This window comes from Pelophylax lessonae (genome assembly GCF_965119305.1).
Source record: "Pelophylax lessonae genome assembly, chromosome: 7".
NCBI classification, from domain to species: Eukaryota; Metazoa; Chordata; class Amphibia; order Anura; family Ranidae; genus Pelophylax; species Pelophylax lessonae.
This window is the reverse complement of record NC_138774.1, coordinates 234,970,219-234,997,531: the sequence shown is the minus strand read 5'-3', so window position 1 is coordinate 234,997,531 and position 27,313 is coordinate 234,970,219. Positions and strand designations below refer to the sequence as shown.

Sequence of the window (27,313 nt, the reverse complement as noted above, 5' to 3'; positions counted from 1 at the left end):
AGCTAAGCCATTAAAATCAGCGACTGTAAAGCAGGATGGTAGATCAGCCATGGGACAACTGGTCTTCTCTGAGAGGAAGCCCCCAAGGGATGTTTATGGCCCCCAGACTGATTGAAAGATCCTGGCCCTTGATTCCTCACAGGTATTGAGGAAGAAGCCTGAGCCGAGGAGGATACTGGCCCTTGGATGCCTGCGGCATCTGCCAAGAAACCATTGATCTCACCACGAACCTTGGTATCCTCCTGCGGAGCTAAACCTGCTAATGGACTCTGCAAACAGAACTGTCTTGAAGGTGGATACCATCAGACTCAGAACCTGTATGCAAAATGGGAGAGAGAACTATCTGTGTGACAGCAGCCAGTGAATCATGGCCTGTGGTTCCTGAAGTTTGTCCAGAGAAAGGACCACCATGGCCAGAATTAGAATCAGACCTAGGTAAATTAATTCCATGAACATGGATTGGGGGGGGGGGGCTTAGGTAGTTTGGACATCACCTGAAGCTTTGCAGGAATTAAATCTGCACAAGGAGACTCAGGACCTAAAAAAACAGGACAGCACAAGCTTTGTCCCTCTTTCTGTGTACTCCCAAAAGAATCATTTAGTGGATCCCCTTGACGCTCATGAAGGAGGTCCACGAGGCCAGAAACCAGCGAAGATATCCCCCCACCCCAATTATGGGCAGACCTTAATGCTGAATGGGTCTTGTCTGCAGGTCTGGAGAAACTAACTCATGGCTTACCAGACCAAGGATGCTTGGAACCACCCAGGGAAGATTTGAAAGATCTATTTCCCTTATTCTCCGTCCCAGAAGCACAAAATAATTTTCTACAGTGCCTTGCGAAAGTATTCGGCCCCCTTGAACTTTTTGACCTTTTGCCACATTTCAGGCTTCAAACAAAGATATAAAACTGTAATTTTTTGTAAAGAATCAACAAGTGGGACACAATCATGAAGTGGAATGAAATTTATTGGATATTTCAAACCTTTTTAACAAATGAAAAACTGAAAAATTGGGCGTGCAAAATTATTCAGCCCCTTTACTTTCAGTGCAGCAAACTCTCTCCAGAAGTTCAGTGAGGATCTCTGAATGATCCAATGTTGACCTAAATGACTAATGATGATAAATAGAATCCACCTGTGTGTAATCAAGTCTCCGTATAAATGCACCTGCACTGTGATAGTCTCAGAGGTTCGTTTAAAGCGCAGAGCGCATCATGAAGAACAAGGAACACACCAGGCAGGTCCGATATACTGTTGTGGAGAAGTTTAAAGCCGGATTTGGATACAGGTGGGTGACTCTGTCCATAGGACAACAATCAGTCGTATACTGCACAAATCTGGCCTTTATGGAAGAGTGGCAAGAAGAAAGCCATTTCTTAAAGATATCCATAAAAAGTGTTGTTTAAAGTTTGCCACAAGCCACCTGGGAGACACACCAAACATGTGGAAGAAGGTGCTCTGGTCAGATGAAACCAAAATCGAACTTTTTAGCAACAATGCAAAACGTTATGTTAGGCGTAAAAGCAACAGAGCTCATCACCCTGAACACACCATCCCCACTGTCAAACATGGTGGTGGTAGCATCATGGTTTGGGCCTGCTTTTCTTCAGCAGGGACAGGGAAGATGGTTAAAATTGATGGGAAGATGGAGGGAGCCAAATACAGGACTAGGGCTGCACGATATTGGGGAAAAAAGTATATTGCGATATTTCGTTTTTAACGATATATATCGCGATATTTCTCCAGACAGTCTCCGGAGGAGGGATCAGTTAGCAGAGCTCAGCTTTCTGCCAGGGGATCCACCACACTCCTAGAACTTCTCCCGCCTGAGCCTTCTGTCGGAGCCAGAGTGTAGAGGAAGCGGGCTGTCGGTAGCAGCCTTTGTCCCGCAGTGCTCCTCCGCCGTGCTCCGGACATCTCCCCCCTCTCCTGCTGCAAACACTGTTCCGCTGCCATGCAATCTGCCCCGTACTCCAGCCCTCCCTCTTAGTCAACAGCCGACCATTACTCCGCCCATTGTCTCTCCATTGAAAAACATTACAGCCTGATCCCGCCCCCGATGCAGCCAGGAGAGACAATGGGCGGAGCAGGGCGGAGTAATGGTCGGCTGGATACTAGAGGCAGAGCTGGGAGGGAAGTGTGGGACGGACGCAGTCACTGTAAGTCCTCCTCCTCCCCCCGAGTCCCGACTTCTCCCCGCTCTGCCTAATGCCTAAATATCGTGGCTTCGGCGATATGAATATCGCCCGTGCCTGCAGAACGATAGTCGATATCACATCGACTATCGTTCAGCCCTATACAGGACCACTCTGGAAGAAAACGTGATGGAGTCTGCAAAAGACCTGAGACTGGGACGGAGATTTGTCTTCCAACAAGACAATGATCCAAAACAGAAAGCAAAATCTATAATGGAATGGTTCACAAATAAACATATCCAGGTGTTAGAATGGCCAAGTCAAAGTCCAGACCTGAATCCAATCGAGAATCTGTGGAAAGAACTGAAAACTGCTGTTCACAAACGCTCTCCATCCAACCTCACTGAGCTCGAGTTGTTTTGCAAGGAGGAATGGGCAAAAATTTCAGTCTCTCGATGTGCAAAACTGATAGAGACATACTCCAAGCGACATACAGCTGTAATCGCAGCAAAAGGTGGCACTACAAAGTATTAACTTAAGGGGGCTGAATAATTTTGCACGCCCAATTTTTCAGTTTTTTATTTGTTAAAAAAGTTTGAAATATCCAATAAATTTCATTCCACTTCATGATTGTGTCCCACTTGTTGTTGATTCTTCACAAAAAATTACAGTTTTATATCTTTATGTTTGAAGCCTGAAATGTGGCAAAAGGTCGAAAAGTTCAAGGGGGTCGAATACTTTCTCAAGGCACTGTATGTGCTAAGCAGGAGGGCCCCTGTCTTCAACGAGGCACAGGCTCCTTTCCTTTCCTAGACTATGGCAGGAAGGCACTCTCCCCCCCCCCCCTCCCCGTGATACCCTTAATGATGTCATTCAGGGTAGCCCCAAACAGGCGAGCGCCTTGACAGGGCAGATCAATGAGAGCTTTCTTAGGGGCTTGGTCTGCGGACCAATTCTTAAGCCACAGCACGCGCCTAATCACCACCGCTGAAACAGAAAGTTTGGAAAGCACAGGAGCTGTATCCAAAGCTGCATCACAAATAAAACTGTAGCCCATGGACCAACTGGTCCGCTAAATCAACATAAGCAGCAGGGACCTGCTCACCTCCCAGGCACTGGTGCAAGGTTTGGCCCATTCATTTAGGGTCTGAGACACCAGGGCTGAGGCAAATACTGGCCACAATGTCGAACCAGCCATAGTAAACATGCTGCGTGCCACAGCGTCCGCTTTGCTGTCAGCCGAGTCGTTAAAGGACGGGGATTTCTCTATTGGGATCATGGTAGCTTTGTTTAACCTGGAAACAGGAGGGTCCACCACTGGTGGACTAGTCCACTTTTTTAAAAGTGACTCCTCAAATGGGTAACGTACAGCAAAATGTTTGGGGACCACAAAGGGTCATTTTGGTTGTTCCCATCCCTTACAGGAAAACCTGTCAAAATAAGGCACATAAGGAAACACCTTTGGAGTGCGAGGTGACATGTGTACCAAACGACACAGCCATGTCCGTGGCTAAATCAGTCACATCCTCCATTTTTAAAGTCTCACGCACTGCAGTGATGAGTGCGTCTAATTCGCTGCTACGACCATGGAGAAATCATCCTCACTATCAGATGGATCTGGGGGTGTGATATTAAGCTCCCTGGATGGGCCGCATCCCCAGTCAGCTACAGCATGCTGCCAGGATCTTCCCTGTGCCCCCTGCAACGCTGGATCCTCTACAAGGGGATGCCTTCATGAAGGTAGGACACATGTTAGGGGAGACAATACTGCACAGTCTGCACCAGTCTCTGCACTTTGACCCCCCTGCACTATACCTACACTGCAAACAGTGGGGCATGCACCTAGGGGTCTCCTACACTGGGACCCCTCCAGACGTCCCTCACCAGACTCCAGGTCCAGACAGGGGGGAAAGGGAGTGGGGGAAGCCCAGCTCACTGAGGGATTTTTAGGGATGGGAGGAGGTAACCTGCAGGCAGGTCCGACTGTCCCTGGAGGTTACCCGCGTCCACCCCAAAAAACGCCAAAAAGGGGACTGGAGGGACTGTACTTACCATTCCATGGTGCGGGTAACGTTCCAGAGAGAAATCTTGCCACCGAAGTAGGGGAGCTGTCGGGCCAAGGAACCGCTGCGACTTAGACCCAAGCCCGGTCGTATGCGAACCTGCAAGATGTTTAACTCGCAGACCAGCCTCTGTCCGTGAGGCTATGTTGCGGCTGACCTAGCGCGTAGCTGCGGCCTGCATATGATTGCTAGTTGGGCTGGGGGGACTACTGGATCTAGATTATCCAGCCTGTCCCCCAGCCTGGCAGTTGACTGTAGATCTCCAGAGAGGAAAAAAAAAGAAAAGATGTAAGGAAGGAGAAAAAACAATTTCTAGGACCGGAAATCCCAGCCGGGAGCCTAGGTCCTCACTCCTCACCAGACAGATTAAAACTGATTACCTAGAGCAGAGATGGGGGGTTATATACCAAGCTGAGGACAGCCCATGGGCGTAGCCAGGTATTTTTGTTCTGCCTAGTCCTACTCCTGGAGAAGGCAATATAACCCAGTAGTTATGATTTATGGAGCGCTGTGGCTGTCGATGAACAAAAGAGAAAAAGTAACCTGAGCCTACAATGTGTATGTGTATGTTGGTAAACATAATAATTAGGAATCTCCAGGAGAGGATTCATGATGGAAATTTCCAATTAAAAGGTAAGCCCACAAAGACCCAATGTTTTAGCTTGTGCCCTTTGCTGGCAAAATGAATTATCTACCGATGTCTTATCTCAAGGAGAAGATCTGTGCATGTATGTATGTAAACCCAAAATCTATTTTTATTACATTTAGTATCATGCATTATTCTATAGTGTTTTCTTAAAAAAAAATTTTTGTCAATCTATTGCAAAGTAGACCTTGTCAAATTTGGCGAGAGGGTCTTTTTAAAACGTCTGACGGTTTCCTTTATCGACTAATAACTATGTGAGATAGTTGCGCTTGAGTTCTGAGTCTGCTCATGTGTTGTGGTTATTATGAGGGGTTCCCACTCTGCCTATTTGTTTTTATTACTTTACCACTTCAGTACTGGGCACGTTCACCCTCTTTCTGCCCAGGCCAATTTTTAGCTTTCAGCGCTGTTGCATTTTGAATGACAATTGCACGGTCATGTAAAGCTGTACCCAAACAAAATTTTTATAATTTTTGAGACAGATAGAGCTTTCTTTTGGTGGTATTTAATCACTGTTGCATTTTTACTTTTTGCTAAACAAATAAAAATACAAAATGGAAATTTTGAAAAAAAAAATGTTTTTCTTTGTTTCGGTTACAATATTTTGTAAATAAGTAATTTTTCTCCTTCACTGAAGGGCACTGATGAGATGGCATGGATGAAGGTGCACTAATATGCAGCACTGATGGGAACTCATAGGCGGCACTGATGGGTGGCACAGATGGGCATCAAACAAAGTTGGACAGAACACCCAAAACTCCAAGGTGGGCAGAAACTAAGCTGGGAATTTATAGAAAGGAACTTTTTTTTGTCTACAAGATGAATTATGCTTTATTTTGCATCATGGAGCATGCAGCAGAAAGTTATTGGCCTAACACATGTAAACGCATAAAAGAGTAAACTAAACAATATTAGCATTTAAGATGCACTGAGTTTTTAAAGTATGGCTAAAGCACTTTGTTCTGCACTCCTGTGACCCAGATTCAGCTGACAGCGGGCTAAAGTTCGCTATGGGCTGATGTCACAGAGCCTGTTCAGGCTCTGCAGGGATCCCAACAATATTGTCAGTACCAGCCCAGATGCATGACCGGCAGCTGGCTCTGCCTCTAGTGCATCCCTGAGAGCCTGAGCCAGCCCCAGCTCTAGTGAGCGCTAGAGGGGCAGAGCACAGAGCAGAGACTGACAGTCACCGCCGCCAAGAACTGAGCGATTACCAGTCTTTGAGTGCTCAGTTCTCAGTGTAGAGCCGGCGGGAGACAGCTGCAGCAAGCTAGGAGAGTATGACTGTTAATTTTCATTTCCCACACTTCTACTGACTTGCACTGAGACATGAGACGAAATGCACAAAATAATGCAGCATGCCAATGCTGGTCTCTTCCTGAACATTCTTGTTCTCTTGCTGTCAATGATCCAAAACAAGTATGCACATCAAATGTTCCGTCTTCAGTCTGCCCTCACTTAATACATGCTTGCTGCAGATCAGTGACTCAAAGTGGGAGATTTACTAAATTTACAGAATCTGGTGCAGCTGATCATGGTAGCCAATCTGCTTCAGCGTCCGTTCAATTAATGCTTGACAATAAAAACTGGAAGCGGATTGATTTCTGTGCAGAGCTGCGCCAGATAGGAAAGTGTTTATTACATTTACTTATTTTAAACCTTTTTTTTAGTTGCTTCCTGGTCTCTAGGCCAAAAAGATCTCATACATCCCAGGAGTCTTCATGGCCATTTTTATTTCTTTCATCTGGAGAAAGGGAGGAGGAGCTTTCTCATCTAAACACATCCTTCTACCTGCATGCCTGAGCTAAGGGCAGATGGATTCCTGAAAGTAATTATTAGATGAATCATCTGCCCTTACTCAAGATGGCCATGGCTAGAAATGCTAAGGGGGGGGGGGGTGTTAGTTTAAAGTGATTACTCAGCAAAAAAAAGCATTGAGACATGGATGGATGGGGGAGTTTGCTTTGAATATTAAAAAGGATTTAGAGTTTTCAGGTTGTGATGCTCAGATACAGTTATATTCTGATTTAATATAGGTTAACTTTAAAAGGTCCAATAAACCTAAACCAAAACGTTGCATATATGGTTTGCAAATGTATGTGTAAGACTGGACTGGATGAGCCAATTGTTTAGCTTGATCTTCGTCAGTTTCAGCCAAGTGTTAACAATTGAACTATTTACCAGGTACTAAACTATTCCGGACATGCAGAGGTTTATTTACAGAAGGCAAACAGACTGAAGTTTTCAGGGAAGGTTGCAAAGGGAATTTTAACCAGAGCTTAGTGAATGCGATGAAATTTCACTTTGCAAAGAATACCCAATCACACGCAAATAAAATAAACAGCATTTTAGCTTGCAAACACTTGGATGATGGAAGTCAGCTAGGTTTCATCTTGTTCACTAATGCCTCGTACACACGCAACGATTATCGGCCGACCGATCGTGCGTCTTTTGTCCAGAGTGGTGTTTTGTTGGTTGGAATGTGCCTAGACTGCACACAAATTTTCACAGCCAACAAAAATCTGCTTCAGAAGTGATGTCATGTGCTGGTTTACTTTCCGTGTGTTTTTTCTTCTCTGAGAATGCCCAGTCTTGCTCATCAGATTTTTGTCTGCAGAAATCTGTACTGACTGACGGAAAATCGGCCGTTGTGTTGACGGCCAACAAAAATTTTATAGCCTGCACACCAGATTTTATTCGGCCGAAAAGTCGGAGTCGGTTGTTGGAAGCATCATACTAACAAGCCGACAATCGGCCGATTTTGGGGAAATATTTCAATTATGTTTCCCATTAGGACAATTTTTACCACCCAGATGATTCGTGTGCCTCCTCAGTTCCAAACCCAAACCTGTTTGCCAGAAAAAATCTGTTCAACATTGAGAGCTAAAATAACAGTAATAAATAAAACAGGTATTATAACTTAGAGAAGTAAGCTTATATTGTGAAGTTTTAACATTGTATTTAAAAGTAAAACCTGGCAGGGGTTTTAACCCTTCTCCACTCTACCCATAACATAAAAAAAGGTTTTGCTTGACATAGAAATTAAAGAAGGTATAAAAAGTCAAGACATTTTATACCTAATGTACCTGAATACATTGCCTGCATTAGGGGGAAAATGGCTCACTGCTTTTTCTTTCCCCAAATCCTTGGCTGAGCCCTCTCTCGATCCAGTCCTGTGCCCGTCTGCAGAAGCTCCTTTCTCTGATCTCACAGGACAGATTGAGAGCAGCGGGAGCCAATGGCTTCTGCTGCTGTCAGTCAAATCAAGTGAAGAGGGAAGGGCGAACTTTACTGTGTGTCTATTGACACAAACAGTATGGCTCAGAAGAGCACCCGCATGTGTGCCCCACAGCGCAGGGCTTGCTATGGGGCACACGCAGGAGGGGAGAAGTGGACAACACCAGTGGGGAACCCCAGAAGAGGAGGTAAGGGGACACTCTGTGCAATAGCATTGCACAGAGCAAGTAAATATAAACCTTTTTTTTTTATTTTAGGAAAGCAATTTAAATTTACAGTTACTTTAAGTGAAATTCTAGGCAACTGGTAAAAGCACAAGAGCTATGAATCCTATCAAGTAAACGCACCGCAACTGTGCTAAAAGTAGAAGTGAAGTCAGTTTTGTAAAAAGTGCTGACAGGCTGCTTTTGTATGACATGAAGGTTTGTGTTCTCTATGCTCTGCATGTGCAGCTCAGTGCACAGTCTGGACCTGATTCTGTGCCAGAAAGAAGTAACTGCCGTGCGTGGGAGTGACGTCACCGCAGCCCAGGCAACCAGGATGGCCAAAGATCCAAACCAGGTGAATATAAAAGTGCTGGGCATCGCAGCACTTTGCTTGATAAACCTTCCATAATGCGTATACTTGTACATCATGGCATAAAAAGCTTCCAGGGGCACAAAAGTGGCCAATTTGTTTAGTGGTTTACGTCTGCTGTAAGTCAGAAAATCCACAGAGTTTACCATAATATGAATTCTGCTCCGTACTCTGCAACATGATTTTCACAGACCATCTGATAGGGTCTACATGGTGCCAGCAGGAGTGTACCAATCACAAAGGGGAGTGTGAATCTGCTTGCCAATAATGGCAAGAGATGATGTATAAAGCCCAGTACACACGGGCCGAATGTCAGGAGACATCGCCCGGTTAAAAAAAACTTGCCAATATTTGTCCCATGTTTATGTTGGTCTGACTGGTTTCTGTCGAGCGAGCATGCTGGAAAACCAGCAGCCGACCAACTGCCGATCATTGCTCTCAGCCAATGGCAGAAGGCACTGATCGGAGTGTTCTGGCAGGGGGCCGCCCCTTTGTCAGTACACAACTCAGCTGGGGGGGGGGGGGGGGTAGAGATTGCTGTACTAGCTTTGGATGGTTAATACAGCGGCTCAGATGGTTAATACAGTGGCCCGCTGGGTTTAACGGGAAAAAAAAAAAAAAAAAAAAAAAAAGAGTTGTAGTGTGTACCAGGCATTATACTGCTGACCAGCTATAAGTGATCTCAGGAAACATCGGCTCTTCTATCCTAAATTTATGATAAAGGAACAAAAGCTGCACAAGAAATATAGAAAAAAAATGTAAAAATGTCCCCAAAAACATTTAACACAAAACATTTGTTTGGAATTTTTTTCCCTACAAACTAATATTTTAAGAATACTGGTTATATCTAGATGGATAGATTTAAATGACCTAGATAATATATTAGATATCATATGTCAAAATGATATAAAGCAATACTGTGCAGGAGTAAAGATGTGATCAGAGTAACATCTGAGAAGGGCTATGTGCGCCAGAAGACCTCTGCAAAGCTTGTTACCTGGACTGGTTCCAGAGTACAACAGTTCTAGGCTGTTTATTTTCCCCTGGTCATATAGCGCCAGCTGCTCCACAAATCTCTGTTTGGCTGGATTCATGACGATCTGGTGATGTGGCATTGAGATAGCTGGAAGGAGAAAGATGACATTTACAATAATACAGCACTAACATTCCACTTTACAGTAAAAATATACTTTTCTGGCTGTCCTACTGAACTTTGTGACTTATGAAGCCCTCATACACAGGGATCTTCAAGGTCACGAGTAGCTATGTACGGTCTAGTAGGAAAAAAACATATACACAGTACTGTGCAAAAGTTTTAGGCAGGTGTGAAGAAATGCTGTAAAGCAAGAATGCTTTTAACCACTTTACCACCGGAGGATTTTGCTGTCTTACGTCCAGGCCACTTTTTGCGATTCGGCGCTGTGCGACTTTAACTAACAATTGCGCGGTCGTGCAAAGCCGTACCCAAACGAAATTTACGTCCTTTTTTTCCCACAAACAGAGCTTTCTTTTGGTGGTATTTGATCACCTGTGCGATTTTTACTTTTTGTGCTATAAACAAAAAAATGCGTTTATTTTGAAAAATAACAATATTTATAACATTTTTTTATATGAAATCCCCCCCCCAAAAAAATGTAAAAATCAAATTTTTTAAAATTTTTGGCCAATTTGTTTTCTGCTACATATGTTTGGTAAAAAAAATCACAATAAGTGTATTTTGATTGGTATGCGCAAAAGTTATTGCGTTTACTAACTAAGGGAAAGATTTCTGTAATTTTTGGTGTTTTTTTTTAACGCATAATGGCGGCGATCTGCGATTTTTTCTGCAGGACTGCGACATTGCGGCGGACAGATCGGACCCTTGACTGACATTTTTGACACTTTTGGGGTTACCAGTGACATTACTGCAGTAATCAGTGCTATATATATGCACTGTTACTGTAAAAACGACACTGGCAGGGAAGGGGTTAATTTTATTGGAGAGGGAGGGGTTAATGTATGCCTGGTGCTTACTAACGTGTGTGGGGGGAGGTGACAGTGACACAGGGACAGATCGCATGTTCAGCTATGCTGAACCCTGCTATCTGTCCCTGCCTGTCACTTAAGAGATCCGCCCGCTCTGTTTACACAAGCAGGCAGATCTCCAAACTAGATTCCCCGACGATCGGGGAAGAGCAGCGGCGATCGCCGCCACTCCTCCCCTGGCCCGACTCCCGCTGTGACTGAACACAGGGGAGCGAGCCTCCGGCGGCGTGCGCGCGCTGCCCACAAGAGGCGGAGTCCAGCGACGTAGGTCTACGTCGCTGGACGATAACGAGCCATATTGCTGCAGTAGCAGCAATGTGAGTGGAGTTAAAGTGGTTAAAAATATATATTTTAATAGTTTTTATTTTATCAGTTCACAAAATGTAAACTGAGCAAACAGAAGAAAAATCTAAATCATATCAATGTTTGGTGTGACTACTCTTTGGTTTTGAACCAGCATCAATTCTTACACTTGCACAAGGATTTTGTAGGATTAGAGTCAGGTGTATGATTTACAAATTATACCAAGCAGGTGCGAATAATCATCAGTTTCATATGTAAGCTGAAAGACCGTCATTAACTGAAAAAGCTGTGTAGCAGACTTAAAAGGGTAACTCCACTTCCGTTAGGGAAAAAAATAGCAAATAAAGAAAACAATAGCGTATACAATTGCAACACAATTCACATTGTGATTAAGGGCTCTTTCACACAGGCGGACCGTTCAGATCCGCCTGTCCGTTTTTTTGGCGGATCTGAACGGTCCCCCCATGCATCCCTATGGGGCATCGGATGTCAGTGGAAACATGTCCGCTGACATCTGATCCCATCCAATCCGTCAAATCTGGACGGATGGAAACCGTATTTTCCATCCGTCCAGCAGATCGGATGGCATCGGATGAGAACGGACCCATTCGATTTCCCCCATAGAGATGCATGGGGAACTGACAGCTGTGTCTCCACACACAGCGCGGAGACACAGCTGTCATCCTCCTGCTCAGCGGGGGATCGGTGGATCAATCCCCCGCTGAGAAAAACGGACTCCGTCCAACAGACGGAAGGGGGTGAAAGGGGCATCAATGTTATTAAAAATGACCTTTCCTTTTCAATCTGCAGCTGTTGTAATTTTCTGAAATTGCAATGTAATATGGCCACCTGGAGGTGTTCTGTATACAGAATGTATACTGACCACACCCCCAAAAACATAATTTCCTGCTTGTGTGATTGGCTCACCAATTTTCCCAGAAGTCTGCTTAAGATACAAGTCAGATTTCTGGCATCCCCTGCAACAAAAATGTAATTTTTGGTGAGATCTTTCCAATAGGAACACGTCTAAAGGGATGCAGGACCAGCAATTTCCTTATTAGTGCCCTGCAGCTTCCACAGCTGACAGATAATTATGAAACCACTCCCATTTGACCGACTCAGCACAGAGGAACATACAATGATTTTTTAAGAATAACAAAAGGTAGGAATCTGCAACAAAGTTTGTTACAATCCATGTAATGTACAATAATCACCCAGGGGGGAAGGTTTTTTTTTTTCTCAACAAAAGTGGAGTTACCCTTTAAAACGGAAGGAGGAACAGCCAAACTGTTGCTTAGGCTGGCCATACATGTTCAACCTTCTTGTGAAATTTTCTGTTAGATTTACCAAAAACCATATAATACGAGTCCAAAACAACACTTTCAATTGTATCCCATTAGGCAGGCCTTTATACTACATAGTCGAAGGTACAGCTAAAGAAAATTGTAAGAAAATTGTATAATGTAAGGCCAGCCTAAGAAGACGATGTGGAAGATAAGTGGGAAACAAGGCGCGTAATAATTAATCACTTCTAAGATAACAAAGTTCAAAAATCAAAGTCGCAATATTATAAGTCCATTGATGGATGAGATAAGAATCAATTGTCCATCCAGTAAGGGCAACCCTCTTGTAAGGAGCAGAAGCAACCTCCAACACATGTAGAAATAAGGGGGCAAAAAAACCACAGCGCCTCTAAGCCTCCGTTCACACTAGGTCGCTCCGACTTAGTGGGGCGACCTGTGAAGTCGCGTGCAGCGTGACTTCAGCGCGACTTGCACGGACTTCACATAATGGAAGTCAATGCAAGTCGCCTCCAGGTCGCCCCGAAGTAGTACAGGACCCTTTTTCTAAGTCGGAGCGACTTGTGTCGCTCCTATTAGAACGGCTCCTGTACTACTCAATGACCGCGACCGTGCACGACTTGCCAGGCTGACCAAGTCGCCTGACAAGTCGTATTAGTGTGAACCGGCACTAAGTGTAGACAAACACTAAAATGTATTAAAAGCGGTATAATTGACAACGCCCAGTAAAGTAAACAGGTGAAGACATGTAATCAACCATCACTGGCGAATGATCGCCACAAGCACCACTGGGAAGCTGCTGCCACTTGTTGAGACGCGGGAACTCAGGAAGCCAGCTGTGTGAGATGGAGGACTGGAACGCAATGCTAGGCGTGATGACATCAGGAAAGAACTGAGGTCAAGGGACACCCAGAGATAACTGGGTTCCCAATTATAAAGGTGCAAGGAGTTCCACCAGATTAGTACCATCGTGTATAAAAGACTGCAGACCTTGTGCTAGTGGCTCCAAGAACTGATCAATATATTGTGAGAAGCCAGTTGTAAGGCTCTCCATAGCAGCAATAATTGGTCTTCCTGGAGGGGTTTCTTGGTTCTTATGAATTTTAAGCAAATCATAAAAATATGGGTTTCGATAGAACTCCCTGCACAGAAAGAAAGCTGCTGATTTATCAATAATTCCACTTTCTACAGCTTGTGCTATTAATTGATCAGCCTCTAGTTTATATTCTACTTTGGGGTCTCTAGAAAGTTAAGCGCAAGTCAAGGTGTTAGCAGTCTATTGGCTTCTGAACCATCCACTATATATAGAAGGTTGTAACATCCTCTGTAGATTGCTTGACAAAGCAATGCACTTGTCACTCCATTCACAGTGCGTATGCTTTAAAACACATTGCAAGACATCAAAACGCCCAGCGCTGTGGTCCATGAGTGCTCCAGTCCTCAGTCTCGGTCCTCCATCTCACACAGCTGGCTTCCTGAGTTCCCGAGTCTCAATGAGCACCAGCAGTGCTTGCAGCGATCATCTGCCGGCGATGGTTGATAACATGTCTTCACCTATTGTCTTCTAAGTGAGTTTCCAATTATACTGCTTTTAATACATTTTAGTGTTTCTGTCTACACTTGAAGGTGCTTCTGTTTTTTCCCCTTTATTTTTTTTACAGAGGTTGTGGAAGACACTTTCATGTCGCAGATCCTACACCATGGCAAGACTAAGCACAGAAACAAGACACAAGGTAGTTCTACTGCATCAGCAAGGTCTCTCCCAGGCAAAGATTTCCATGCTTACTTCTCTTCACCATCGGAAGATGTCCAGCAGTGCCATCAGCACAGAACTGGCAGAAACCAGTGGGATCTAGGTACACCCATCTACTGTCCGGAGAAGTTTGGCCAGAAGTGTTCTTCATGGAAGAACTGCAGCCAAAATACCATACTTCCGACATGGAAACAAGGCTAAGCGACCCAACTATGCACGAAAACATAGGAACTGGGGTGCAAAAAAAATGGCAGCAGGTGCTCTTGGCTGATGAGCCTAAATGGAAATATTTGGCTGTAGCAGAAGGCAGTTTGTTGGTGAAGGGCTGGAGAGTGGTACAATAATGAGTGCCTGCAGGCAACTGTGAAGCATGGTGGAGGTTCCTTCTAAGTTTGGGGCATATTTATACAAATGGAGATTTGGTGAAGATCAATGGTGTCCTCAATGCTGAGAAATACAGGCAAATACTTATCCATCATACCATACCATCAGGGAGGTGTGATTGGCAATACATTTGTGTGTGTGTTTTTTTTTCTCTAAAGGGGTTGAACTGGATGGGCTTGTGTCTTTTTTCAACCAGACTGTCTTTTGCGTCAATTTTTTCTGCAGCAGGACGACTCCAAACATACAGCCCAAACACACCCCAAACATTTAACCATAAAAACTTGATAAAAATAATGTTCTTTAGCAAGGAACATACATTTCAATTTCTTAACTATGTTACCAAAATTAGGGTGTGCTGAACGTTGCCTCCAGCATTGCTCCTGTTTCTACTTGACGGAGGCTACCATTTTGCTGAAGCCCACAGCCCTGAACAGCTGTAGATCTTTAGGCTGTCAGCAGATCAGCCCCTACTAATTCAGCACAGTCTATAAAATAGTCAGCAACCGAGCATGTGCAGAGCGAGACAAAGTATTACTGGATTTTTAACCTGCAAAAGGGGCCAGCATGAAGTGATCTAGCAGGACTTAATTTTCTGACTAAAGTTTCATTTTAAGAACTATCCTCAGTGTAAAGAACAACGAGGAGTCTTGGGAGTGATGGTTTGGCTTCCACAGAGCCCTGATCACAACATCATGGAATCTGTCTGGGATTACATGAAGGATTTGAGGCAGCCGTCATCCACAGGATGTTTGGAACAACCTACCTGCCGACTGCCCCACGCAGATTTACTGTGGCAGGACGGCTCGCCTGCGCATAATCACGTACATGTACGTGATTATTTGCACGTGGTCTCCGCCTCGCGTACGCCACCGGAGCCGCGCTCCCGCTGTGATTAGACACAGCGGGAGTCAGACTGCGGGAGTAGCAGGCTCAATCACCGCCGACCTCCCGCGATCTTTGGGGAAACTGACAGAAGAGACGCCTGCCTTTGAAATGAATAGACAAAGCAGGTGACTCTCCTGTCAGACAGGCACAGAGGGATCACGTGTCTCAGCTAAGCTGAAACACCAATCTCTGTGTGCCTGTCTCAGAGCCCTCCCCACCACCACAGTTAGCAAGCATATTTAGGAGCACACTTAACCCCTTGATCACCCCCAGTGTCATTTATACAGTAACAGTGCATATTATTTAGCACTGATTACTGTAGTAATGTCACTGGTCCCCAAAAAGTGTCAAAAATGTCAGTTAGGGGTCCGATCTGTCCGCTACAATGTCGCAGTCCCGCTAAAAATCGCTGATTGCCGCCATTACTAATAAAAAAAATAAAAAGTCCAAAAATATATCCGCCATAACTTTTGCGCAAACCAATTAAAATACGCTTTTTGGGATTTTCTTTACCAAAAATATGTAGCAGAATACAAATTGGCCTAAACTGATAAAAAATGTAGATTTTTTAAATTTTCTTTATTGGAAATGTTTTATAGCAGAAAGTAAAAAATAGTGTGTTTTTTTTTTTTCACAAAATTGTTGCACTTTTTTTGTTTATAGCGCAAAATCTAAAAAACGCAGAGGTGATCAAATACCACCAAAAGAAAGCTCTATTTGTGGGGAAAATTGTATTTGGGTGCAGCATCGCATGACCACGCAATTGTTAAAGTAACAGTGCTGAATCTCAAAAAATGACCTGGTCATTAAGGAGGTAAAACCTTCCAGAGCTGAAGTAGTTAGAAAACTGTGTGCAAGTGTACCTAGAAAAATAGATGCTGTTTTGAAGGGAAAGGATAGGTCAAACCAATAATTGATTTGATTTGGATTTCTCTTCTGTTCATTTACTTTCCATTTTGTTATTTGATATAAACTATTAATACTTCTATTTCTGAAAGTATTCTTCATCTACAGCATTTTTTCACACCAGCCTCAGACTTTTGCACAGTAGTGTGTGTGCACGTGTGTGTATATATATATACACACACACACACACACACACACACTGGAGATAAAAATGAGAGAACAACCTACAATTTCCTAATTTCAAGGTCACTGCTTAGTCCTATTTGAAATGATCTAAACAGGAGTAAAAAAGCGGTTTCGTTAAGCAGATTTCAGTTGTTGCATATATTTTGAAGCACCGAATAAAAAACTTCAATGGGATTTGAAAAAGAACACGGTTTAAAATTAGAGAACACTTTCAGATACCTCCCAGTTATTGGAGTTAACCTGGCACCTTGTGCTAATTTCTTTAATTATCTGACAACCCGTATTTAACTGGCAGCCTAACTTTCCAGTTTTTCCTGACTTTGCAAGATGGTGAGCTGCTATAAAGTGACTGAAACCCTCCGGCAGCATGCTAAAGGGTACGCCTTTCAGCCATAGCAAGAGAAGTTTGTCATTCCAAATCTAGAATGTTCTAGAATATTGCATCTTTAGAGCCTCACAAACTCATTGAAGTCCCCCAAGAAAATGGGATTGTATGGTTGGGTTTTCTTTACGGGTTTTTTTTTTTTTTTTATTGGTTGAGCCAGATGGACTTGTGTCTTTTTTCAACCTAACTAACTATGTAACTATGTAAGGCTGGTCATTCACAAAAGACAAATGCAAGAGAGGACAGGATCTCCAATGGGCAATCAGTTTAACACTGCAGCTATTCAACGCTGAACAGAGTAATGGGCCATACACACTATAAGATTTTCTGAAGACTTTTTCCTTTAGACTTACCAAAACCATATAATATGAGGTCAAACCTAAACACTTTCAATTAGTATGCAATCTGGCAGGCCCTTGTACATAGAAAAGGTAAATCTGAAGGAAATCTAACCACAAAAGTTGGATAGTGTATATCCAGCTTAACCGCTTGCCGACTGCTCACAGTATATTTACTGCGGCAGTCAGCCCCTCACAGGCAAAGTGACGTTAATTAGGGTCACTCGGCGATCGTCGGGGGAGAGGGAGAAAGTCAAGCGGCTTGTGTAAACAAGCTGCCTGTCATTCTCCTCGGTGTAAAAACACTGATCAGACGGTTCTACTATGTAGATCCGTTGATCAGTGTCCTTACACCTCAAGTCACAGCCAATCACAGTAAGAATCACGCCCCTAGGGACACACACAGCCCCTCCCTCTCAAATAAAGTTAACCCCTTCACTACCAGTGTATTTTTACAGTAACAGTGCATATTTATAGCACTGATTACTGTAGAAATGTCACTGGTAACCCCAAAAGTGTCAAAAATGTCAGTCAAGGGTCCGATCCGTCCGCCCCAATGTCGCAGTACCGCAAAAAAAAAAAAATCGCAGATCGCCGCCATTACGCGTTAAAAAAAAACAAATGACAAAAATCTTTCCCTTTGTTAGTAAACGCGATAACTTTTGCGCAAACCAATAAAAATACGCTTTTTGCGATTTTTTTTTACCAAACATATGTAGCATAAAACAAATTGGCCGAAAATGTTAAAAAATTTTGATTTTTACATTTTTTTTGGGGGGGAATTTCATATAAAAAAATGTGAAAAATATTGTTATTTTTGCAAAATTTACGCTCTTTTTTTGTTTATAGCGCAAAAAGTAAAAAGCGCACAGGTGATCAAATACCACCAAAAGAAAGCTCTGTTTGTGGGAAAAAAAGGACGTCAAATTTGTTTAGGTACAGTGTCACACGACCGCGCAATTGTCCGTTAAAATCACGCAGTGCCGAATCGCAAAATACCCCCTGGTAGTTTAGCAGCCAAATCCTCCGGGGGTTAAGTGGTTAAGGATCGGTCTCGCCATACAGTGTCTCGCCGTTTAAGAGAATTTGGGCTGAAACTGAAAATAATCAGCACAACCTCTCCTTTACCAAGTAAAATGAATATTAATAAACTAGTTGCCGCTAACACTCAAAAGTGTTTTCACTTCCCTCTACAAATCAAAAAATTTAATATTAGTGTAACGCAACATTCATATAAATCTATACTAATCAATGTGATAAAATGTACAAAACATCATCAATACACAAAAATAACAACATCAAGTGTCCATATGGCTCAAAAAACCATCAAGTGTCCATATGGCTCAAAAATATTGCTCATGAAAAGTCATGAAAAGTTCTTGCACTTTATAAAGATTTATATGAATGTTGCGCAACACAAGGCATGTCCAACCTGCGGCCCGGAACCACAGGCAATGCGGCCCACCGGCCACGGAACTCCAGACCAGGGGCGGGGTGGCAATTGTCCCCCGGGCCACCCTAATTTATATTCAAAACGGCCGGTGGCCGCCGACTGCCTGCTGCCATTTTTGTTATATTCAGAGGAAGTCAGGCCAGGGGCACGGCTGCGGCGGCCGACTATTGCATTCTGGGAGTTGTAGTCCATGCGCGCTCAAGCTCCCAGTGAGTGGAGAACTTAGAGCAGCGCAGCTAGCAAATTACAACTCCTGGATCTCAGAGGGAGGCAGAGGAAGGGCACGCCAGAGAGTCGGGATGCAGTTGACTGGCTCGGGCTGCTGGGCTGGCTGCAACTGTACTTGCCCCAGGACAGGAGCATCAACCCCCCCAGGACTGGAGGAGGCTGTACAAGTACCTGGAACTGAGCTGGCAGCTGCCAACACTGATGTGGGAGACCCTGCTGACCCCTGCATGATCATCCCAACTACCCCCCCCCCATTTACCCTGCCCCAGTAACCTCAAAATAGCCCTCAACACTGTGGGTCCTGCTGAGAGCTGACCATGGCCTGTGGGTCTGGCTGGCCGCTGGCTTTTAGGCCATGGCCAGCAGGCCCCACAGTAGGTCATGGCTCACGGGTCCTGCTGGCCATGGCCTGTGACCCACACCATGCGTTCCAGCCCTCACTTCCGCTGGTCTCCATCTTTTCTCCTCGGATGCCGACAGGACACCTACAGAGGAGATAGAGGGAAAAGGCTTACAAGATCTGCTGGAGGCACTCAAGTCCTACTGTCCAGGACACCACAGAGGGACTATTCACCCCCATTTCAAGGCTCTATACATACATGGGATATGTGAGTTTTTAATCAGCTTGTTACTCAACATTAAATACGTTTACATTCTGCATTTAGAGGCGCTTCTGTATTTGCTTTCTTTTATGGCCAGCTCCCAGCAGGACCTACAAGCCAGCGGCTAGCAGTACCATACGATCAGTAACCAGCAAGAACCCACAGGCCATGACCAGTAGGACCCACAGGCCATGACCAGTAGGACACACAGGTCAGCGGCCAGCAAGGCCCAAAGGTCAGCGGCCAGCAAGGCCCAAAGGTCAGCGGCCAGCAAGGCCCAAAGGTTAGTGGCCAGCAAGGCCCACAGGCCATGGCTAGCGGCAGCTGGACCCACAGGTAGTGACCAGAAAGGCCCACAGTTCAGTGGCCAACAGGAGCCACAGGTCATGGCCAGTGACCAGCAGGACCCACAGGTCTGTGGCCAGCTCCCAGCAGGACCCATGGGCTGTGGGTGCAGGTGGGAGCTGGCAGTGGACTTTTGGGTCCTGCTGGCCACTGACTTGTGGATCCTGCTGGCCGCTAGCAATACTCTGTTTCTTCTGGAAGTTGACCATGGCCTCGGGGTCCTGCTGGCCACTAGCCTAGGGTGACCAGATGTCCCTAGTTTTGTCCCGCTTTGCAGGGCTGATCCTGGGCAGGTGCAACGCAAGCTGGGGCAAAAAGGGGCCCCCAGGGCCAACCCTACCATGGGTTCCGCTGGGCCCATTGGGCTGTTTTGGAGGGGGGGGGGGGCGCCGTCAGATTACACAGAGCTGGGATCTCCCGCTTACCTGGAGGCCGCTGTCATGCGATGTCCCGCCTCCTGGAGACTGGCTCCTAGGATAGACAGCACACTTGTGACGTCTATCATAGGAACCGGTCCAGGAGGCAAGACTTTGTATGATGGCGGCGCCAGGTAAGCGGGAGATCCCCGCTCTGTGCAATCCGGTGGCTTTCCTCTCTCTAATCCCCATGCACTGAACAGGCTGCATTTATGGACACTGGTGATTCTGAGCTTATGGGCACTGGTCAGACTGCACTGATGAGCACTGATCAGGCTGCATTTATGGGCACTGGTGAGACTGCACTGATGAGCACTGATGGGGCTGAGCTGATGGGCACTGATGAGGATGAGCTGATAGGCACTGATGAGGATGAGTTGATGGGCACTGATGAGGATGAGCTGATGGGCACTGATGAGGATGAGCTGATGGGGACTGATGAGGATGAACTGATGGGCACTGATGAGGATGAGCTGATGGGCAATGAGGAGGATGAGCTGATGGGTACTGATGAGGATGAGCTGATGGGTACTGATGAGGATGAGCTGATGGGTACTGATCAGGCTGCATTGATGGACACTGGTGAGGCTGCATTTATGGACACTGGTGAGGCTGCATTGATGGTCCAGCACTACCTGCCAGCAGTAACTGCATGCAGTAAATGCCAGCACTACCCACCAGCAGTACCCCCCAGCAGTAACCGCACCAGCAGTCTGCAAAATAAGTAGAAAAGGTATGTGCATTAGCGTGTGTAAATTGTTGCAATATGTTTTTTAATAACTAGTTGTGTCCTTGTTCATACATGTATGAATAAGGACATGACATTTTCTGGCTGCCTAAGTCACATGTGCTAGGGGTGCAACTAGCCCCCAGCACATAACTGTAAATATCCCAGCATGTGCAGTGTTTCTGACTCCTATCACCATGACCACTTCAAATCACTGAAGTGGTCATGGTGGTTAGAGTGTTCCTTTATTATCTCTCAGAAGAAGTAACCCTCTGTATACTGATTCCATTTCATTTGATCATCCTCTAGTTGTGTTAAATGAGTGCGGGGAGGGGGCGTGGTGACGCGGGAAGGGCGCGGTGGCGTTTTATTACTTACAATCAGGTCCATAAATATTGGGACATTGACATAATTCTAATCTTTTTGGCTCTATACACCACCACAATGGATTTGAAATGAAACAAACAAGATGTGCTTTAACTGCAGACTTTCAGCTTTAATTTGAGGGTATTTACATCCAAATCAGGTGAATGGTGTAGGAATTACAACAGTTTGTATATGTGCCTCACACTTTTTAAGGGACCAAAAGTAATGGGACAGATGAACAATCATAAATCAAACTTTTACTTTTTAATACTTGGTTGCAAATCCTTTGCAGTCAATTACAGCCTGAAGTCTGGAACGCATAGACATCACCAGACGCTGGGTTTCATCCCTGGTGATGCTCTGCCAGGCCTCTACTGCAACTGTCTTCAGTTCCTGCTTGTTCTTGTGGCATTTTCCCTTCAGTTTTGTCTTCAGCAAGTGAAATGCATGCTCAATCGGATTCAGGTCAGGTGATTGACTTGGCCATTGCATAACATTCCATTTCTTTCCCTTAAACTCTTTGGTTGCTTTCGCAGTATGCTTCGGGTCATTGTCCATCTGCACTGTGAAGCGCCATCCAATGAGTTCTGTAGCATTTGGCTGAACATGAGCAAATAATATTGCCTGAAACACTTCAGAACTCATCCTGCTGGTTTTGCCAGCAGTCAGATCATCAATAAATACAAGAGAACCATTTCCATTGGCAGCCATACATGCCCACGCCATGACACTACCTCCACCATGCTTCACTAATGAGTTGGTATGCTTTGGATCATGAGCAGTTCCTTTCCTTCTTCATACTTTTCTCTTCCCATCACTCTGGTACAAGTTGATCTTGGTCTCATCTGTCCATAGGATGTTTTTCCAGAACTGTGAAAGCTTTTTTAGATGATGTTTGGCAAACTCTAATCTGGCCTTCCTGTTTTTGAGGCTCACCAATGGTTTACATCTTGTGGTGAACCCTCTGTATTCACTCTGGTGAAGTCTTCTCTTGATTGTTGACTTTGACACACATACACCTACCTCCTGGAGAGTGTTCTTGATCTGGCCAACTGTGGGAAGGGTGTTTTCTTCACCAGGGAAAGAATTCTTCGGTCATCCACCACAGTTGTTTTCCGTGGTCTTCCGGGTCTTTTGGTGTTGCTGAGCTCACCGGTGCGTTCTTTCTTTTTAAGGATGTTCCAAACAGTTGATTTGCCCACACCTAATGTTTTTGCCATCTCTCTGATGGGTTTGTTTTGTTTTTTCAGCCTAGTGATGGCTTGTTTCACTGATAGTGACAGCTCTTTGGATCTCATATTGAGAGTTGATAGCAACAGATTCCAAATGCAAATAGCACACTTGAAATTAACTCCGGACCTTTTATCTGCTCCTTGTAAATGGGATAATGAGGGAATAACACACACCTGGCCATGGGACAGCTGAGCAGCCAATTGTCCCATTACTTTTGGTCCCTTAAAAAGTGGGAGGCACATATACAAACTGTTGTAATTCTTACACCTTTCACCTGATTTGGATGTAAATACCCTCAAATGAAAGCTGAAAGTCTGCAGTTAAAGCACATCTTGTTTGTTTTCATTTCAAATTCATTGTGGTGGTGTATAGAGCCAAAAAGATTAGAATTGTGTTGATGTCCCAATATTTATGGACCTGACTGTATATACCTTAACTATAGTATATATTTTATATGCGGCTCGAGAAAACTTCTCTACACGCAATGTGGCCCAGAGAAGCCAAAAGGCTGGACACCCATGCGCTACACTAATATTTAATTTGGACTGAAAGCCCACTCTGCAGTGGCCAAACCTCTCATCATAGCAGAAAGAATCAAAATGCTAGACTAACCTTTGCTGAAGAGCATGTTGTGTGGTCAGAGAAGAACTGAAAAACTGGTCCAAAGTTTAGTGATAAAAGCAAGTTTGATTTATTTGGGTCCGATGGGAAACATTATGTTTGTCGTCAAACTGGGGAAAGACTGAATCCAAAGTCAGAGAAAGGTGGAGGGGGAAGTGTTTGGAGGATGTTTTCTGCAGCAGGAGTTGGGCCTCTTATACAGCTACATGGCAGAGTGAATGCAAATGTTTATCAGAACCTTCGACAACATGCGGTTCCTTTCCTGCGTTCACCACTCAATCAGCCAGCAATTTTCATGCATAACAATGCTTCTTGTTACATAGCAAAACGGGTAAAACAGTTCCTTGATGCTGAAAACATTGAAATAATAAACTAGCTAACCCAGAGTCCTGATCTAAACCCAATAGAAAACCTCTGGCCAAGAAACCCACTACAGTCACTGAACTGTGGGAGAGACTGGAAGAAGAGTGGATCAAAATCACACCAGAGCAGTGTGAGAGACTAGTGATGTCCTGTGACCGAAGATGTGCGGAAATCATTCAAAGCAAGGGCCTGTACACTTCCTACTAATTGTGGATATCTTTCTCCGTGCTACAGTCATTGCTGTTCTCTAATTTTGATCATTGTGTTTTCTACAAAATAAAGTTTTGTTTTTTTTGTTGAATTGCCCTGGTTATTTTGAAAAACACTGTACGTTTAGCATGGTCTAGTCACAAGAAAAATGCCATCAAATGTTGAGCAATGAAGATTACATTATTTTGGAAAAAATCAACTGTTCATAAATTATGCTCTGCATGATTCTGGATAAAATGAGAATCACAATATTTTTGCTTAGAATAAAGATCACGATTTTCTCAAGATTATCGGGATAACATCTTTTACATTATGCAAAAAAAATGGGGCTAACTTTACGGTTTAGTTTTATTCTTAAAGAGGAAGTAAACCCTCCTCATGAAGTTGTACCTATAGGTAAGCCTATGATAAGGCTTACCTATAGGTACTGTAAATATCTCCTAAACTTACACCGTTTAGGAGATATTTACCTTTAATGCAGCCAGTGACGTCACTGGCGCATGCGCTCTGAAGGAACGGCTGATCGTGCCGTTCCTTCAGAGCCCCGTGCCGTGACCGTCGGCTCCCGTGCGCGTGCGCGGGAGTGACGTCACCGCGGCTCCGGCCAATCAGATGACCGGATGCCGCGATCCCGGAAGATGGGCGACATGTCATGTCGCCCGTCATACAGGTAAGAGAGCGGCACGGCGGGGGCTCGTTCTAAGGTAAGTATTTCATAATGAGCTAGTATGCGAAGCATACTAGCTCATTATGTCTTTCTCTTGCAGCTTCTAAAAAAAAAAAAATTTTTTTAAATGAGTTTACAACCTCTTTAATTAAAGTGTATTTTTTCCCAAAAAACTGCATTTGAAAGACTTCAGCACAAATACAGTGTGCATAAAAGATTGCAACGATCACCATTTTATTCTCTAGGGTCTCTATTAAAAAAAATAATATATATATATATGTATGATGTTTGGGGGTTCGAAGTAATTTTCTAGGAAAAAATACTGCTTGTACTTGTCAGCAACAAGTGTCAGAAAAGGCCTGGTCTTTAAGAGGTTAAACTGCCCTCACAGACGGAAGTTCATTCCTTTGATCTAAAAGAACAAAATGATACATTGTAAAGCATTGTGTTTATAGACATGCCGTTTTTAGATTGTGGGAGGGGTGAATCGAGATTGCAATTTTGTAACGATTAATACTGCAGCTTTAATATATTAGACAGTATTTCACAAAAGGTGAGTACAGCGGGGATCTGGGTGGTGGGGAGGATGTCCAGTGTTAGGTCACTTTTACATCTAAAATTTTTCTGTAACGATGAACTAACCCTTTATAGCTGGCCATAGATGAGTAATAATTAAGAGAGATTCCTCCATCCACACAATAAGGTGGATGGAAGGTTCATCACTGTTGGGACATTGTATTCTGACAGCGGAACCTTAGGCTGTCAGAATATACTGATCAGCGGCTACAGATTTTAGACCCAGTGACATCACTAGGTCTGTTTTTCGGCAATGCAGGCAGATCGTAGCTCGTGGGAGGGATTTGCAGGATGCTGTACATAGCATCCTAAAAACATCTTGGTGCCCTGTCTCAGTCCCAGCTGCAGCTATCCCCTGTCGCCTCTAACACTGACTGTCACCGGCTTTCTACTTTTCCCTTCCAGTGCTCACTGGGGTGCCTGACTGTGAAGTGGGTGGGAGAGGCTGGCTCAACACATCACAGGTCCCAGAAGGTTGTGGGCAGGGAGAAGGGAGGGGAGGAGAACGTCTGCTCGGATCGCCTAGGCGACCCGAGCAGAAGTGGGAGTGGGTACCTGTCAAAACTAGGTACCCGCTCCCGAAAAATATGATCTAAATATGGAAAAGGAGGGGGGAGGAGGATAAAGAACGGAACTTCCCTTTTTGGGTAAAGTTCCGCTTTAAGTCACTACTGTATTCTGTACTGATGTAGGGGTCAGCAGACAGCGGGCATTAGCAGAAATGCTATCAAGACACCTAGAGTGTTTGATAGCAGCAGCACCCCAAATTCTGCATGATAGCAAAGTTTTAACCCCTTGGGGGCATTTCCCATCTTCGTTTGCTGAGTACTTCCCATTTAAAATAGGAGGTGACAAAGTCCCTTTAAGTTTACCCAATGTACGGACTTAGAATATTAAAAAACAACAACCAGGTATCTTTTTTTTCTCCCCGTGGCAAGACAGAGCAGTGAAGGAGGGAAGCAAAGGCGAGTATAAGGCGTTTGGTAGGGTGGCAGCTAAGTAAACCTGTTGCTTTGCCTTGTATGAAAAAAAATAAATAGGTTCGCCATTTGAATGACTTGTGATTTCACAAACACAAAGTGAACATTATGTACAAATATCATTGTACCTCTTCTACCACAGCTGAACCTACCCTGTGAGCCAGATGACGACAAGCTGCTCCTCTCTTGCACAGAGCCATGGCATTGTCCAGTCACAGGTTTAAGGCTTTGAGATTGGTTTGGTGCAGCAACTGCTGTGCTCCGGCATTGTAATCCCCGGTGAACCGGATTACACTGCAGTCTCCTCAGTTCACACCTACGTTCCTCAGAGAAAGCGGACTGACAATCCTCAGGAATACTCTCATCACTTTCCACAGGCTGATTCGGAGTCCTCTGAAAAGTCCTGTGACTTTCACAGGAAGGTAAACTACAGAGGCTGCTTGGCTTGTCCTCACTCTGGGAGACGCCGTCGGTGTAAGGCCGCACACTGCCCAATACCGGGTTATTCACATGAAGGCCACAAGCGGTAAATTTGTCCGTGTTTTCCTGAGGGCTGAGGATTGAATCCTGCAAACTGGAAAGGAGGTCCAACATTGGTGGAAAGGAGCCTGATCTTGCATAAGCCCCAGCACAGAGATCGCTGCCATCACGTCCAATCTCCATTGAAGACAAGAGCTCCTGAAGCCTTTTAACTTCATTAAACACCTGCAAACAAAGAACATGAACAGCTTTTAGATGAACTATTATGACTATTTCTTAAAGTGGAGTTCCAGCCTAAAAATAAACTTTGCAGCATCAGTTAGCTTAAAAAAACCTGAAAAAGAATTGGATAATTAATATTTTTTTTTTGTTTCACTTACCTTGTTTTTAATGAAAATAAACTTACCTTCCTTCCTCTTCCTCCTTGTGTGGACACAGCCCCCGACGTCACTTCCTCCTTTGCATTGCGTCCTGGGAGATGAGCGTCATCAATCCCAGGATGCAATGGGAACGGTCGGCTGCTACTCTGAGTGTCGATCGCAATCTACAGCGCATGCGCGAGATTGCGATCGGAATTCTGGGTAGCCAGGAACCAGGAGAGGGACACAGGGGGGACACATCGGCTTCAGATGTCCACACCGGAAATGGCTGCGCTCTGCAGTCAATTTTTAAGGTAAGAATTTATCTTTATTCAGTAAATGCAATGTACTGTAATGTGGGGTTAGTGTTAGGGTAATTGGGGATAGCTAAAGGATTAGGGGGATGTTTTTAGCTAAAAAAAAGTGTATGTGGCTTTAAAGGGACCTTTTTTTTTTTTTCTTGATTGATTTTTGCAATACAGTCAACATTCTATCCCCCACCTACACAGACTTTTTTTTTTACACCCATTTCATGGAAGTAGAAGGTGGAAAGCGACCGCTCAT

General features: G+C 44.5%; 1 protein-coding gene across 1 annotated transcript in view; it reads right to left on the bottom strand.

Moving 5' to 3' along the window:
* The window catches only part of IRAK1 (interleukin 1 receptor associated kinase 1), a 188,404-nt gene that overhangs the window by 1,917 nt on the left and 159,174 nt on the right, over nt 1-27,313 (bottom strand). The window contains exons 11-12 of the mRNA XM_082264522.1: nt 26,063-26,615; nt 9,655-9,780 (exon numbers count right to left, since the gene is read on the bottom strand). Coding sequence (XP_082120648.1) covers nt 9,655-9,780; nt 26,063-26,615 — 679 coding nt within the window. The remainder of the gene's footprint in view (nt 1-9,654; nt 9,781-26,062; nt 26,616-27,313) is intronic.